Genomic DNA, 16,387 nt, shown 5'->3' with positions numbered 1-16,387 from the left:
GGGAGGGCAGGTGGGAGCCAGAAAATGTAGCCAGGGGCACCAGGAGTGTGCACGGTGACAGGTGTGCGCACCACGCCTAAGCCTGTCTGGCAGAACTCCTCCTCCCGGCCACACCAGGTGCTAGAGGGCTTCTGCACAAGATGCTCTGTTGGGAGAAGCCAGAGACCTGGTGGTCTCTACCACCCACTCTTCCAATTTGTCCATGTCCTTGGCCCCTGGCCCCAGGCTCCTCTCTACCCTATCTGGTGCCACTTGGCACCCCAAGCTTCATGCCAGTCTGAGCTAAGACTGGCAGGGAAGTCTACATTCCTGGACGCTGAGACAGTTCAGCTCAGGCAGGCCACAAGGGCATGGGGCATCCCAGACCACGTGGGTACCTTGGCCGCCCACTGAGGCGCTCAGGAGCCTGTTGGGGGGCCCTGGGCATTGCCACGGACGGGGGGCTAGCAAGCTGAGAAGCCCATAGCAGACAACATAGTAGACAAAACCACCCACTTCTCTGGCAAACCCACAGGCCCTCCCAGGCAGGCACCAACAATTCTAAAGGCTGATGGGTGGTTAGGAAAGGAGGGAGCCTTCCCTGCCAAGCCACCAATCAGAGGCGCTGATCACAGAGTAATCATAACCGGAATAAATAAGAGCCAGCCACACTGTCCACCTAATTACAGCCACAGCTGTTTCAGAAAGAACCCTGCATTCCCCACCCCCTCCTTTCAGCCATTTAACAAGCTAATTAATGATGAGTTTGCAGGGTCTAGACAGACCCACTCAACGCTAGGTTGATGGGGGGCAGGGAGGGGGGGCGGGGCAGATCAGGAGCCTGACCACATAGTCCAGACTGGGAAGGAGGTGGGGAGTCTGGGTGGATTCCAGCCCATCAGTGCCAGGCCCACCCAAGGAGGCTGTGGGCACCTACGGACCCCGGCCCTGGCCCCTATAGCTGTGAGTTCCCTGCCCCTCACCCTCCTCTATACAAGGGGTGTGGCTATGCTGCCTCTGGGGCTATAAATAGGTGATGCCAGGCAGCAGAGCTGGATCTGTATTAATAGAGCGGGCAGGAGGGCAGCGGGACTGACTGCAGCTCAGCTCCTGCCCAAATTAACTTTCTGTTTGCACTCAGGGGCCCCAGGCATGGCCCCAACTCTGGTCCCATGCCCCCAGGGGCCTGGCAAGCCTGTTTCTGGGAAGAAACCTCCTCTCTGCCCACTCCTGCCCCACACCTCCAAAGGTCAGCCCACTCACGAAACCCAAGAACCCCTTCTCATCCAGGCAAAGTTGTGTTTGTGCCCCTCCTCCCCAAAGGGGCTCAGGGCCGAGCTGTGTGCAGGTGGGTGCACATCTGGAGGGAAAAAAACAAACGGGGCAAAAGAGAGGGTGGATCCTATCTCTGAGAGATGCAGGGGGGAAACACTACACACAAACACACTCTCATCCCGGCTCACACACATACACACTCAGAAACACACAGATATAGGCAGACAGCCTCACACTCAGAGCGACAGTCACTGCCCTGCTGGCCACACAAATAGAATGAACTGGCCAAAAGGAGGCTGGGGCGAAGGGAAGATGGGAGGAGGGGCCTTGGCTCCTTCCATCCGAGACCCCTCTGAGCCGTAACACAGGCTCCGCTCATCCTAACCAGGACCCCTCAACCCCGTAGAGAGGCAGGTCCCACGGAGGGGACCGCCTAGTGCTGGGGAAAATGAAGTCTGCCCCGCTGAGGAGTGGCCCCAGCCCAGGCGCCCCACTTAGATATGTTCAGGGCTCACACACACGATCGAGCCTCACGGCCTCAAGCTCCCAAGCGGGGCCAGGGACCCGATCCCCCTCCTCGCACGCTTCCCCACCCCCTCCACGCCCCTCCCAGCCCGAGCTGCTCCGCGCCCTGCTGCCGGGGCTGCGGCCGCCGGGGGCTGAGGACTCACCACCGAATCCGGACCTCCGGACCGCTCGCCCCGGCTAGCTCGAGCCTTCCAGGTCCCCGGCCCGCCCCGGGCCTTTGGAGAGGCGGGCCGACCTCCCGCGCCGCCGGCTCCGGGCTCGGAGCAGCGAGCGGCGAGGCAGCGAGCAGCCACCAATGCCCGGGGAGGGGCGGGCCGGCCACTGGCGGCGGGGGAAGGGAGCCCGGGAGGGAGGGACAAAGGAGAGGAGGAGGGGAAGAGGAAGTGATGGAGGAGAGGAGAGGAGAGGAGAGGAGAGGGGAGCGGGATGGAGAGGGCGGGGCGGGGCGGGGCGGGGCGGGGGAGATGCGGGGAGGGAGCCAGCTCAGAAGTCCTGAGCCCGGGTCAGGAGTAGAAGTGGGGCAAGGAGGAAAGGTTCCAGGGAGATGACAGAGAGAAGGACAGGTGAGAGGTAGATACAAAGGCCAGAGGGTGAAGAGCCAGGAGGCAGAAGTAAGGGGAATTGGGGTCTCACTGAGACCCCTCTGTGGCCAGAAGCCACCAGAGGCCTAGGAGGGGGCCGGCCCAGCCCCTGGCTGGTCACTTTGGGCCAGTCACACCCTCTGGCCTCGGGTTCCTTATCAACAGAGTGAGGAGGCTGGCTTGATGACAGCAGAGGTTAAGCTCTGACAGTCCATGGCTCCATATATTAGGGAGAAGAGTGAAACTCCTGGGAATCCAGCTAAGTCACTGGGTCCAGCTCTGGCCCTCAGTCTGCCACCCTGACAAGTGCAGGCCAAGGCAGTGCTGTGTGCAGTGTGCGCAGCACTGAGCCCGGCCCCTGTCTCCACCCGAAACACCTCCTCCTTTGCCCCCCTTACCCCCACCCTCCCAGCAGTTCACCTCGCCCCATGACCCACACTGGACCAAGGCCCTGCCTCTTCCAAGCCAGCCCACTCCCCTGGGGCTCCAGAAGCCAACCCACCTCCTTCCAACCACAGCCACCGGTCGCGCTAGCCCCGTAAAGAGCTCTTTCACCCCAAGGAGGTACCCTTCCCATCTGCAAACAGTGCCAGCCGCCTCTGGAGCCCCCAGGACCTGGCTGAGGTTCTGGGCCAGCCAAGTACCTACCACCCAGCCTGGGTCCCAGAAAGTTCCTCTCATTCCAGGGACTGGCCTCTGGACACCAGAACCTTAAGGGACACACTGTGTTCTCTCAGACGTCTTCTGTATGCTCAGCGCCCACGTAGCCCCACACACTTTCTCCCAGGTACACACCAACACCTGCTCAGTCACACAGACACCACTCGGCCGTGCATACTCTAAATCACACAGACACCCCAGTTAAACACGTCCTGTCTCCCACACACATTTATTCTCAAACATACCACCCCTCAGGCACCAGCCCCTCTCTTGGTTATACCCTCACTCAGGCACAGATAACCTTTCACTCAGTCCCCAGAGAGACTCTGAAGTCAAAAGTCAGCCTCCTTAGAGAAACAGTCAAACAATTTTTCCACCCTCACTGAACTCCTACCCACCCAGCCATACTACACACACACACACCCCCGCACGCACGCACGCACGCATGCACGCACGCGCGCACGCCCCCGCGCACTCATATACTCACATACAGCTTACTCCCCTTCTGAAGGAAAAAGGAAAACCATATAGGGTCAAATGCAAAATAGGGGGAGGGTTTAAAAAAAAAAATCTCCTCAGGAAATGTGATTCATCAGTCTGGAAACTGTGACGGCCAGCTGGACAGACCCAGACGGACACAGAGGATACCGCCAGGGAGAAATGGGGCAGGAGGCAGACACAAAGAAGTGGGGAGCTAGGAGCATTTGCTTTTTCTCTCCTTCCTTTGAGCTTTATTAGTCAAGATCTTTATCAGTCTTATAACAGAGGACAGTTGGAGGCGTCACTCCCATTTTACAGAAGGAATAACTGACAGCTGTGTGGAAGAGGAAGAGGCTCAGTGTCCTGGATCCCAGAGGGAGGCAGCTGGATAACTCAGGAATCCTGGCTCACCAGCCACATTCCAGGGAGCCTCCCTGCTGGCCCTCAGAGAAGCCCCTGCCCACCAAGGAGGCGCCTGGGGAGTGAAGGAGACTCCAACGAAGGGCTGGCAGTGAATGCTGGGAGAGGATGAGGACCTTCTGTCTAGACAGCCTGGTCCCTGAGCTTCATGGCTTTCCGGGCCCTTCCCTACTTGGTCCCCTCCCAGATCTTTCATGTGGTCTGGCGATGTGGTCTCGGGGCGGGACAGCCTAGACCCAGATATGATATTCCTCCTCATTTCCTTGGTCCTCTTCCTAGCTCCACCTCTTGTTCTGTAGAGAGAGGGCAGCGTGGGATGTCCCGGGATACCCCGGGATAGGACTAAAAGCAGGATCTTCCTGGCCCCCATGTCCATAGCTCTAGCTAAAGGTTGGCATCTGTTTTCTGCCTGCTTCCCCCCACCCCCTGGCCAGGCATATTCCTGCTGGAAGAGCCTGTCACTGCCACCCTGCTCGTGATGACGTGTGCCTCTCCAATTGCCTCTGGCTGGGCCCAGTGCCCAGAATGATGCATCCAAAGCCCGGCCCAGCCAGAGAGGGCTCCTTGTTATTTCTAGGGTAGCCCTCTGTTTTTCAAAGAGGGGGGTCCCCCCTACAAGGCTGGATCGGGGAAACAAGACAGGGAAAATGATCCTCTTGCATATACGCCCACAGATAGGCACGTGGCCAGTGAGTTCTCATATCCTCACAGGCGCACACACGGACTTCGTTACCATCAGCCCTGAGTTCACCCCTGCCCCCAACTTGAACACTCTGATCCATAAACACAAGGAAAGACACAAACACAAAGATACACAAGCCCAGAGGCACAAACACATCCGGAGATACATAAACACACTCCAGTTACACAGACACATAGAGATAGCACATGCACCCCCGAGCCACCCAGTTTCCAGGGAAACGCGCTCCCAAGAATGTCCGGAGTGGGGCCAGGCAGGGCTGGGCTTGGTGCCTTGCTCCAGAGATGAGACAAGGAAACCCTCAGCTCCTGGAGCCCAGGGGAGGGGTAGTGCTGGGGAGAAGAACACCCGTTCCTTTGTGCCTCTGCCTACCCCTCCCCAGGCTGCCAAGCTTCTGAGACAGGCGAGCCTAGACAAGGCAGCTATGGGGGTGGAAGGGAGCTAAAGGGAAGGGGGTTTAGGGCCAGGAGAGAGTGGGAGGGTACATAGTTGGCAGGATGGGCTTTTGCCTGGGCAAGAGTTGGGGGTCACTTGGGCCACAGGAAATGCCTAAGAATTCCATCTTGGCCCAGGCCCTCCCTCTTCTCAGGGAGCTAAATGCTGCCCTGGGAAGACCAGGCAAGAGAGGCCTACAGAGCATCGGTTCCTCCACCCTGCTCACAACGCACAGGGGAAGAAAATTCTTGCTCATGAACGTGAGGGATTTGGGGCTGGGCTCTTTCTCCAGCCTTCTTTGAATTCTGCCTCTGCCTCTCCTTGCTGTTCTACTATCTCACTTCCACGTACCCAAATCTTGGGGAAGATGCTCTCTTTGAGATGGAAGAGTACGGTCAGGAGCCAGATGGCATCACAGCCAAAGCCTCAATTTATGGGGGTTCCTCCTCTATCTGGAGTCAGAGAAGCCCTGGAGGAGATGAGGGCCTGTCTGCTGCTGCTCCTGGCAGACCTGTCTCCCTGGAGTCAGTTGTCCCCCTGACACTCCCAAAGGCAGGAAGGTTGGGTCTCCTGGGTCAGCCCTGAAGGGAGAGACCCCAAGAGGTGTGAAGAGAAGGAGAGAGGGAAACAGTGGAGTGGGTGGGATTTCCACTACAAAGGAGCTTCCAGCCAGTAGGAGGTAAGAGTCCCAAGAAAACACTGCCAGGACACGGGTCCTCCGACTTAGAGCCAGGCTTAGTCCAAAGCTCCATCCTCTACCCCCCACCCAAATCCACTTTTGTCATCCCCCTAATACGGTGCTTCACTGTATACATTGATGTCCAGGGCAAACACACCTGGTTTATCAGAGTGCTACCTGGCCAACCCCTTACCTGCCTGGTCACCATAGTAACCGGAGGCCCAGTTTTTAGAGCTCCCTTACACAACGGAATGGCCTGTTGCTTTGGGAAACAGGGTGGTAACCATATTCATGACCCAAAAGCTACTGTAAACAGTGTTTTAACAGGAGTGAGCGTGTCCTCAGATTCTGCCATCAGATTTTGCCCTTGTCCCATCGCCATTGTCCTCAGCAGCTCCCCAGCCTCAACAGCCTTTCAGAACAACTCCCTCTTGGCATCACGGAGCCATGTGCCACTTTCCCCTCGCTGCTGCTCCAACTGCTCTCCCCTAACGACCACGAGTGACCACTGCACCACTCCCCGTGCCCTCTGAGAGCAGGAAGCAGGCCCTCCTCTCTCCCCACGGTGGCAGGGTGGGGGTGACCAGAGAAAAGCAGGTTGAAGACAAGTCTGGATGCTGGAGGGGTTTCGAAATGCACCCGATCCAGATGCACCTGAGCACCCCACCCCCAACTTGGCCACTCAGGCGGTTACCATGGCAACCAACACAGCAGGCTTCCCCTGCACCTGTCATGCACAAGCTTTTAAACAGCCCCCTAGGTTCCGGGCTGTCAGAACTTACCCTGAGTGAGTCGGGTGGGCTGCCGGACCAGGAGCCCATCAATAGTGCAGGCATTGCCGCAGGGGTAGAGGGTGAGGGTGCCCCGCAGGTTCTCGATGTAGCAGTGCTCTGGAGCCAGGCCTGGACCCTGCAGTGAGATGTCCCTGGCTGCTGAGCCAATCACTGTCCTCCCTGAAGACAGGAGGCAAACTGAGTCAGAGGGGTAGTCCAGGCTGAGCTGGCAGAGAGGGGCAAGGAGGGCCACACTGGAAATCTACTGCCACCTCCTACTCCAGGGAGAATCACGGGCCACATCTTTGGGACCCCTGAGCCTGGTCGAGACAGTAAGGGGTAGAAGCTCTTCTCAGACCCAGAGATGAAGGCCCGAAGGGCACAGTGGATCCACAGATAGAGTAGGGAAGGGGGACTTTTCTGCAGACCTTCCCTTTGTCCACCCAGTCCTCCCTCCCTAAGACCTTTTTCTCCTTCCCCATTCTCCCCCATCTTTTCCTCAAACTCTCTCAGCCTCCTTCTTCTCTCCCTCCCTTCTGCCACCTGCAACCCTTGCCCTCCCTCACTCCCCTCTCTTCAGTTCAACTCTCCCCGGGCTTCCGCAGGCACAGCCCCTCCCCCTGGCAGAGCCCCTGGGACCGGTATTTGGAGAATGTGGGGAATGTAGTATCACCCAGGCAACAAGTGCAACCTCGAGAGCAGAGAGGAAGGGCAGAAGCCGCAAGGTGGAAGGGGCTGTGCCAGGGCCTAACTAGGAGGTCTGCCCCCACTGCCATCTCTCCATCTCCACCAGCACCTTCTCCCATGTCAGGCACTGCCCTGGAGGGGGCCCCCTTTCTTCTTGGCCACAGCGGTTGCCAAGGGCCATGTGCTCTCCTGTTTCAGTGCCCTCCTCCTGATTTCTAAGCTGACCTTTAATCCCAGTCATGGAGCTAGATTAGTCTGGGCAGGCAGAGACAAGGGAAGCAAACTGGTGGGGTAGGTGGCACGGCCTCCCATCTGTTGGAGGTGAACACTGCCAGCAGGTATCAAGAGGGCCCCAGCACATGCCAGGATCCCAGGGCAGGAATGTCTACGGAGATGGAGGGGTGGCAGGTCAGATGCCCCCCAGACTCACCTTCCTCCAGCGGCAGAAGAGTGATGGCCGTGCTGAGCCGCCCACTGCCCAGGCTCACCAGATGGGGTTTGTCCGTTTGCACTTTCAGCCCTTTGCCTGTTTCGATCAGGTCCAAGGGTCCTTTCTGCAGGTAGTGGAGGTGGGGGAGGAGCATCATGAGACTCCTGGCCGGCACCTTACCACCCTAGTCCCCGTCCTCACACCAGCACTCTCTCCAGCACCTGCGCTCTCCAAAGGGCTCTGAGGGTGTAGTGCAAAATCTTGCACAGAGCAGTATTCCACTAAATTGTAATTAGATCTGAATCTAGGCCACTAACTCGTCCCACTGGATTTATCTCAAGTCTTGGTTTAACTGCCCTTTTGTCTGTTAGGACAGAAACAGGAGAAAGGGGAGTGGGGAAGTGCTTGGTAAGAGGAGGGGGTACTGGTAGAGGGGACCGATCAAGACTTGTCCCTGTAGACCTGTCCGTGGCAATCCACTTGGCCATTGTTTGCCCCTGTTAAACTAAATTACAAGAGAGGGCAGGGCCTGGATCGAGGAGAGAGATACAGCTCAGGGTCAATCTGTAAAACACTTCCTGACTTTCAAAGGGTATTTTCTGGGTGAACCAATTAACCTAATTCAGCTAAAGACTTAGCTGTTAATAGGCTTGGGACCTGGGGAAGAGCAGAGGTAGTACCACTGTCATCCTTGGGCTGGGACCACAGGTAGGTAGAGGAGTCAGCTCATCCTCACCAACAGCCCGCTTGCCCCGCCCCCAACCACACTCACCTGCACCATAGCTGGGGTCTTGCTTCCAGGGCCCACTTGGTTCCTATTGATCGTGTCCATTGTCCTGGGGCTCCAGAGCTCCTGCGGACACAGCAGAAAACAGGTGAGGTGGGGAGGCCAGGGTAGAAAAGGGCAAGGAGTAGGCTCTGTAGCAAGGTTCTCAGGGAAGGCGCAGGCCCGTGTCACCGTGGTTTCCAGCATGCTCCTGCTGAGGGAGAAGTCGAGGCAGCTCAGGAGCTTCCTGGGGGAAGGCGATGCCACATCTTCAGCTGTGGCGTGGATACCACACCACACCGGTCCTGGCCCTTGCCACACACAGGAAGCCCAAAAAGTCCTATAGGGCCCAACCTGTACTGCTGTACTTTCTTGCCTCTGACACCCAGGGCTCAGGCCTTGACAGCTGAGGACCCTCACACAACTGGAGCCGTAAGCAGGGTGGGGGAAATCTACCTTAGCGGGAGAAGCAAGTCCAAGGAAGCCCCTCCAGGGACACTGGTAGACAGGGGGCCCCAGGTGGGTGGCAGGGCTGAGCAGGAGCTCCCTCCCACAGCCTTTCCCTCTCCTTCTTCTCCCTTTGTCTCTTTTCCCAGGGGTCTCAGAAGGATGTTTTCTTAAAGGAGATACACGGGAAAAACAACTATTCCTGCCATCTCTTTGTCTCAATTCCTGCACCCTCTCTTCCCCAGAAAGCAATCTTACCCCCAAACAGTCAGCAAAAAAATAGAAACCCTCCATGGTGACTAGCACTGGGAATATAGGACTCTGGGGATCTTCACCTGATTTGGTGCTGTAGGAAGCTGAGGTCCTTAGAACCAGAGGTAAAATACTGGTAGATTCCAGAGCCAGAACCTGAACTCTTCCTCACTCAACCCTTTCTCCCTGGCTCACAGTTTTGGTACCTGCAAACTCTGAGGAAGGACCTTTGTGTACTAATATGTACCTACATGCCCATCCTTGGCCAACTTGCTAAGGTTCATCTGCTGCTGAACAATGTTTCTGGGGAAGTTGAAAAGAGTGTAACTGAATGTAGGGAGGGAGACATAGGAAAGCAGGGTGCCCCTCCACTTTCTCTTCCAGCCTTCTTCCAAGGGACTCGGAGAAGAAGTCGGGGGAGGAGCCAGCATTCCAAGTAATGTCTGACCCTGGCAGTGGGGCCCAAAGGCCTTAGCCATAGTTACTAATTTTACCCTCCCAGCTTCCACCCTTCCGGACCTGGACTGCATCGTCTCCGTCACCATTTCCACCCAAGCTGGCGGAAGAGAGGCTGGAACAGGGCCTGGGGCCCGCCCCAAGTCTGCCTGGGAAGAGGGAAGGCAAAGGCCATTAACCTACACCAAAGCTCAAGGTGGCCTGGCACCTCCCCAGGAGACCTGGCCAGGGGGAAGAATTTCCAGGGACAGAGACTGCTGTACTCAGGGAAATCCCTCAGCATTCTCTGAGGGAGGAGAGGCAAGAGAGTGGGTTGGGGATGGAGAGTTTATATAAAAGAGGGAGTAAGAAAAACAAAACGATAAACAATGGTGAAAGAAAGGCATCATCACTTAGTGGAAAGAGCTTTAGACTGGGGTACAAGAGCTTTAAATTTTATTTTATTTTATTTTTTAGAGCCTAAATTTTAATCCTGACTTTATTATTTATTAGCTGAGAGATCTTGGGCAAGTTACTTCACTTCTCTGAGTGTCAGATCATTCTCTATAAAACTGGAATAATGATTTAAAGAAAAAACACCCACTACTTGCCTGGGGCTAGGGGTGAAACAGGGAGTGACCATAAGTGGGCAGATTTGAGGGGGGTGATAGAAATGTTCTAAAACTTACCTGTGATGACGGTTGCACAGATCTGTAAATATACTAAAAATCACTGAATGTACATTGAAATTAAGTGAATTTTATGGTATGAACATCATACCTCAATAAAACTATTAGGTTTTTTTTTTTTTTAAAGATGATTGTCTGGAGATTCAGGTATTATATGAAATGACACTGTGAAGTGCAAAGCACTATAAACATGCCAGTTATCAGTATGAGCTTCATGATCTCGAACAAGTCACTTGACCTATCTGGGCTTCAGTTTCTTCATCTGTCAAGTTGTCATTATCACTCTGTGAGGTGGCAGTGGGTGTGCTCTTTTATTTACACCAAGGATTTCAAGTGCAGATAAAGATTGTAAAGGAATGAGGTTGATGGGGAACAAGAGTGATTGGAGGGGAGGAGAGAAGGGAATAAGGAGGTGAAAGAAGAAGGAGAGATAAGGAGAGAGGTGTAGGGAGAGACAGAGAAGATAAGAAAAGATGTAGAGATTGGGAGGCGCGGGGCTGTGGCCCCAGCTCCGAAACCTAATCCAGGTGAAGTGGAAAGGTACACCAGACCGGCGCGTCCCAGCACGCGGGCGGCGCTCTGACCCAGGGGCTGCGCAGCGGCCGGGAGAGCAGCCACGGGGTGGGGGGCGTGGGGGACGGGTCGGGGCGGGGGCGCCTTCTCCTCCCACCCCACCCCCGGCAGGGAGTGCCAAGCGGGCTGCTCCGGGGCGCCTCCCACCGGCCGACCTGCTCCCGTCCCACCGGGCTGCCCACTACCCGGGGGCTGTAATTACCCACCCCGCTCGCCCAGCCCGGCCTCCGCGGCCGCTTTGGGAAACCCCGCCCCGCCCGCTGCCAAAAAAAGGCCCCTGCGGTGCGAGTCCAGCTCTCGGGAAGGAGGGACAGGGGGAAGCGCCGCGGTCTGCCTCGGCTCTCAGTAGCCCTCCTGCGCCGCGAGCAGAGATGCCCAAGCTCCTCCTCGGGCTCAGGGTGGCAGAGGCCTGGGTGTCTGGAGGGCCCCTTGTGGGGCGACGCCGGAGCTCCGGCAGGTGACCCCGCTCCGGCCCCTCCGGCCTCTCGGCCCAGCGCGAACGCCCGGGCATCCAGGCCACGGGGGATCAGCAGCCCTACCCGGTCCCCAGCTCTCTGCGCCTCGTGGGGCGCCCAGAGTCACCGCTTCGGGGGTCTCGGCACCTTAGCCAGGGCGGTGGGGGCCCAGGGAGCGGCCGGAAAGGTCTGGAACCGACAGGCACTGGAGGAAGTCCAGACTCCAAATTAGGCACCAGAAGAAAGGTCCGAGGCTGGCCCCGGAGCGAAAGCGGTCCCGGCGGAGCCCCCGCACGGGTGCTTCCGCTCCGGCCTCACCTGTGGCCCCGGCGGCCAGCCCAGGCCTCGTCCTGGGCGTCGCATGGCTGTGGCCCGAGGCCTCCGGGGTTAGAGCTGGGATCCTCTCGACCCGCCGCCACCGCCTTCGCCCGTCCGGCGCACATCCGCCCTCGAGGAAGGGCCGCCGGCGGAGGAAGGAGCCGGGAAGGGAAGGAAACTGAGGCTGGGAGCCCAGCGGGCGGGGCGCCGGAGCCGGGCGAGGGCGGGGGAGGGCGTGGGGGAAAGCCAGGGACGAAGGGAACTTCGGGAGAAGGAAAACGAGGGGTCTGCGGAGGGACGGGGCGGGTGGGAAGACGAAGGGATTTGGAGGGAAATAAAGAGGGAGACTGAGGGATGAGGGAAAAGGAGGGCTGGGGAGGGAAGACTGAGGGCAGAGGATGGGGAGGAGGGGAAGGAGGTGGGAAACCGGATAGAGTCCAGGGGACGCAGAGGTGGGGGGAGACGGGGACGGAAAGGTAGAGGGACTGGGGAACGAAGGAGATGGGGGAGACTGGGGACAGAGAAGTCCTCAAGGAAAGGGGGTGACGGACCGGGGGAGCAGTCGAAGGTACCCAGGGCCGTGGAGGGGGAGACCGGGGGTGTGGTGGGAGGCGGGGCCCTGGAGTAAAAGAGGGGGCCGGAGGGCAGGCCGGGGGACCCAGGAGTGGGGAGAGATCGTAGGCGGGCAGCCGGGGCTGGAGGAGGCGGCGGGACAAGGCGAGAGTGTAGTTCGGGGGTGTGATTTTACTTGTGTGCGGGGTGGAGGTGGGGTGCCGGAAAAGGGCGGCTCTCCGAGGCCGGGGAGGCCGGGGGACTGAGTTGGGTTTCCGCACGGAGGGCTCCCTGCTGCCCCTCGCCGCCCTCCCCAGGGCCGCCAGGTGGGACAAGGCCGCAGTGTTGGGCCGCCTGCCGGGCCGCCCCGCCCGCCGCTGACGCTGGACAAGCGGCCTTTCTTTGGCCGGGCGGGGAGAAGGGGCCGCTTGTTTGCCCGGCGGGCGAAAGGGGCGGCCCCCAGACACCGCCGGCTCCCCGCGGGCGGCGGCGGGAGGGGGGCCGCGTGTGCAGCATTTGTGTGTGTGTGTGTGGGGGGTGAGTGTGTAACAGTCGGCCTGTGTGAGGACTGAGTGCGTGATGGGTGTGTGTGAACGGCGGGGCCGCGTGTGTCGGGGTGCGTGGGCCCGGGGAAGGGCGTGAGCGCTAGGGGCCGCAGGTGTGAATGTGGGCTTCCTGGGAGGGCTGCGGGTGCTTGGCGTGTGTGTGGAGTCCTAGGTGTACGCTGGGTCCCACACTTGTCACGGCGGAGAGAGACGCAGCTGTCCGCGTGGCGTGTGCGGTGGGAAGGGTGCGTGGGTGATGCCGGGTGGGGCGCCGAGTGTGTCTGCGCGTGGGATGCCTGACGTGGTGGGGAGGTTGGCTTTGTGTGTGACCGGTTCGATGAGTCAGACTCCGGGACGGCTGAGCTAACGAGCCCAGTATGCAGCCCCGCCCCGGCGCCCTGGGTCCCCCGTCGGACCGCTCGGTCTCCCGGCCCAGGCTCCCCTCTTGCCCGCCTCGGCGGAAGCGTCCGCGGGCGCCTCGGCCACCCAGCTGCCCCAGCCCCCCGCCGCCCCCGGGCGCCCGCGCTTCCGTATCCCGGAGGAGCCCGGAGGACCTGGCTCAGCCCCGGCACCAGGGAACTCCGCAAGGGATTCGAATATGGACCGTGCGGGCGTGGCAAGAGCGGAGACTCACTGCCCCCAGCTTCCCCCCTCTGGCCTCCCAGACCCCTAAAGACGCGGGGTCTTGGAGAGGGCCGGGGAAGCCTCAGGTGTGCCACCCATCTCCTGAACACACGCAAGAGTCCCTCCCGGACACCACTGCTTCCAAGCCGGACTCCGCAGCCCTTTCCTGTCCGCCAAGGCGGCCCGGCCCGGGACTGGAGCTGAGATGCCCCGGGAGACACCTCCGGTCCTGGTGCAGGGCTCTCAGTCCTTCCGTCGGCGAGAGAGGGGAGGTGTGGGGAGCAGGCGAACGAGACCTCGCGAGTGTCGCCCAGATGTCTGGGTGCCCGAAGGAGGGTCTTGGGACAAGGATCCGCGTTCCCCCCGGGGGGAGAGCGCAAGGGCCCCCTCTGGCGGCGGCGCGGGCGGCGGCTCGGGAGGGCAGGAGCAAGCAGCTCTCGGGAAAGCAGCGGAGCCCACTCCGCACAAAGCCTCTCGCGCCCCCACGCACTCACCTGTGGACCCCCTCCTCCCCTACCGGTTTCTTCCGGGCTCTTCCAGCCCAGAGCTGATCTGAGGGCTCCCTCCAGGTCCCTGGGACTTCCTCTTGTCCAGTCCCAGCCGCGCACCTAGCAGGACCCGCAGGCGTAGTGGGGGAGAGCGTTCTTACCTCGGGGGGAAAGGGGGACACTGGTTCCTTCGCCTGGCTCGGCCGCCGCGGCCCCAGGCTCAGAAGGACACTCTTGCTTTTCCCTGGGAGCCCGCTGAGTAGGAGGAGAGCGAGCGGGTCCCGCCTCCCTACCCCACCCCCCCGCTAGTCCCCGCCCCCGTCCCCCGTCCCGTCCGCCAGGCCAACCGGAGGAGACGCCCTTGTGGGACCGGAGCCCAAGATCCCCCCACCCACCCTTTCCCATAGCAGCACCTCCCCCCCACCCCCGGCCTGCACAGCGCCCGCTTTGTTCATCTCTTTGCAGCTGGGCTCTCCACTACCACCACCACGTACACACCCCTATCCCCACTCACCCTCCCCTTCGGACTCTCCTAGACCACCCTCCACCCCTAGGCTTTAAGGCTCTTCTGAGAGGGTGTTTTTGACAGTTTTTCTCTAAACAACCCCCCCACCTTTTTTTTTTTTTCTCACTTTAGGTGCCTGAATCCTCCATGAGCTCCCAATGAACTTCATGGTCGCAGCCCTACAACATATTCTCATCACCTCCAAATATCTGCTGAGGGTATCCAGGTCTACTCTCTGTTGCCCCTTCTCCTCATCCTACTCCAAGCCCCTCCACCATGACGACCTGTAAATGGGGTGGATAACTCTGCATATAGGGTGCCACAGGTTTTTCTAAGGATAGGTATACGGAGGCATGGTAAAGTGCCATGCAAACTGTAAAGCACAGGAAAGCTGAATGGAATTATCGTCTTACCCCGTGTAGCTCCACCCTCACCACAACCTGCAGGATTACACTCGGGAGACAAGCTGTAGGTTTACTGTTGAGCACACCATCCTACAGCAGTCTGGGTCTCTGTAGGAGCGAGTGAGGGGTTAATAAGGAAGAAGAGGGGGGCACCGAAAACCTAAGGTGAAGCCTAGAAACTGAGCCTGGTTGAAAGTCATTCTCGCCACCCGAAATCCAAGCTGACAGAGGATCCTTACCTTGCAAAGCCAGCTCTCGCCCCAGGAGACTGACAGGGGAGGCCCTAGGGAGCTGAACGCAGCTAGACTGGACCTCTTTAACCAGCACTGGAGGGACCCCTGAGACTCTTCCTCCCTGAAGGAGAGGAAGGAGAAATCCCCCAAGGCTGGCATAAATTCCAGTGAGGGAAGGATAGCAGAAAATAATTTGTCCTCTTTGGGATGGACAAATCTTGCTCTGATTCAGTGACTTTAGTATGTACCCTCCCTGCCTAACCCAGGAACAGCAGAAGGTTGAACTGCAGGAATCTTTGGTCACTCATTGACAGGGCCAGCATTAGCAGGGGGACCCCCCATGTCTGGAGGCTGGAGCTGACCGGACTAGAAGCAGGAGGGGGTGGGACGCTCTCTGCAGCTACCTGCTCTAGCTAATAGAGGTCAAACTATCAGGCTTCAGCATGTGCTGTGGGCACCAGAAAGCCCCAGGATTTGGCCTGGGGTGGAGGAGCGGTGTTGGGGGTGGAAGCCTCTTATTCTTTCTTTCTTCACACTGTTTGAGGCTCATAAAAGTATTTTAACTCTGACCACCTTTTTATGAGGCAGATCACAACAGTAATTTTCAGGCTATTCTGTTTAAAAAAGAAAAGAAAATGAAACAAACCCCAAACTTGTTGTATCTTATGTGCCAAGACCCAGAGTTTGAGGGAAGAGGCTCAGATTGGGGTACCGCAAAGACTTTTCACATAACTCTGTTTCACAATTCCAGCTCTTCCTTACCGTCTTGGTCAGGAGGAATTTCAGGGAATAATCAAGGCTGCCACGGAGGCGGCTGATGCTGAGGCAGGGGGTTGAAACATCACCCAACTGCTCTCTGTCCTCCCAGCCCAGCGGTCAGCTGACCCCATGATAAAGGTTCTGTGCAATGTGTCCTCGCTCCTGCTGTGTCGGGGCCCTATGTTCCCACAGTTAGAGCACTCAGGGGACTTCAGACCTACCATCCCCACCCCGCTCCACATCTGGAGCCCATCAACAAACTCAGTGCTCTCTCACAGTTACGCAAGAGGTTGAGCAGCTGGGAGCTCAGAAAGGGGGAGGAAGAGAGAAGAAAGCAGAAAACAGCTTTCCAAGCATGCTTCAGACTTTCCGAAGTGGAAGCAGGGGGAGAGGGCAAAGGCTGGGTGTGGAAGGAAGAGTGGATTTTTTAAGGCCTTCTGCACTTGGCTATGAACGTCAGGAGTGGACTTCCACACCCAGCCTGCCTTTGCCACGGCACATTTCCCAGCTCTGTCCGTCCTCTGAAATTGTACACCCTCCAGCCCCAGAAAGAAGTGATTATTGCTCATTACAGCAAGCAATCCCTGTAGATGCACACCCTATCCCAGGAAGCTAACCTTTCTGGCCTCTTTGGATCCTGAACTCAGCATCATTAGTGTAGGTGTGGTGGCAGCAGTGATGCCAAGTTAACTCCTCACTGCATCCAACTTGAAGA

General features: G+C 58.4%; 1 protein-coding gene across 21 annotated transcripts in view; it reads right to left on the bottom strand.

The window, feature by feature from the left end:
• Window positions 1-14,036, bottom strand: part of PHLDB1 (pleckstrin homology like domain family B member 1) — a 45,562-nt gene extending 31,526 nt beyond the window's left edge. For 5 of the 21 annotated variants that reach the window (XM_060160504.1, XM_060160506.1, XM_060160509.1 and 2 more), the window contains exons 1-4: window positions 11,563-11,740; window positions 8,400-8,480; window positions 7,628-7,751; window positions 6,520-6,690 (exon numbers count right to left, since the gene is read on the bottom strand). In XM_060160504.1, coding sequence (XP_060016487.1) covers window positions 6,520-6,690; window positions 7,628-7,751; window positions 8,400-8,480; window positions 11,563-11,607 — 421 coding nt within the window. In that variant the 5' untranslated portion in view covers window positions 11,608-11,740. Of the gene's footprint in view, window positions 1-1,925; window positions 2,095-6,519; window positions 6,691-7,627; window positions 7,752-8,399; window positions 8,481-11,562; window positions 11,741-13,777 lie in introns of those variants that run through there. The other 16 variants (XM_060160514.1, XM_060160513.1, XM_060160511.1 and 13 more) reach the window with 7 other exon arrangements.
• Between the last annotated feature and the right edge of the window lie 2,351 nt (window positions 14,037-16,387).

The sequence above is a fragment of the Lagenorhynchus albirostris genome, chromosome 9 (genome assembly GCF_949774975.1).
Source record: "Lagenorhynchus albirostris chromosome 9, mLagAlb1.1, whole genome shotgun sequence".
Taxonomy (NCBI): Eukaryota; Metazoa; Chordata; class Mammalia; order Artiodactyla; family Delphinidae; genus Lagenorhynchus; species Lagenorhynchus albirostris.
The sequence above is the reverse complement of the archived record's forward strand: the minus strand, read 5'-3'. Positions and strand labels throughout refer to the sequence as shown.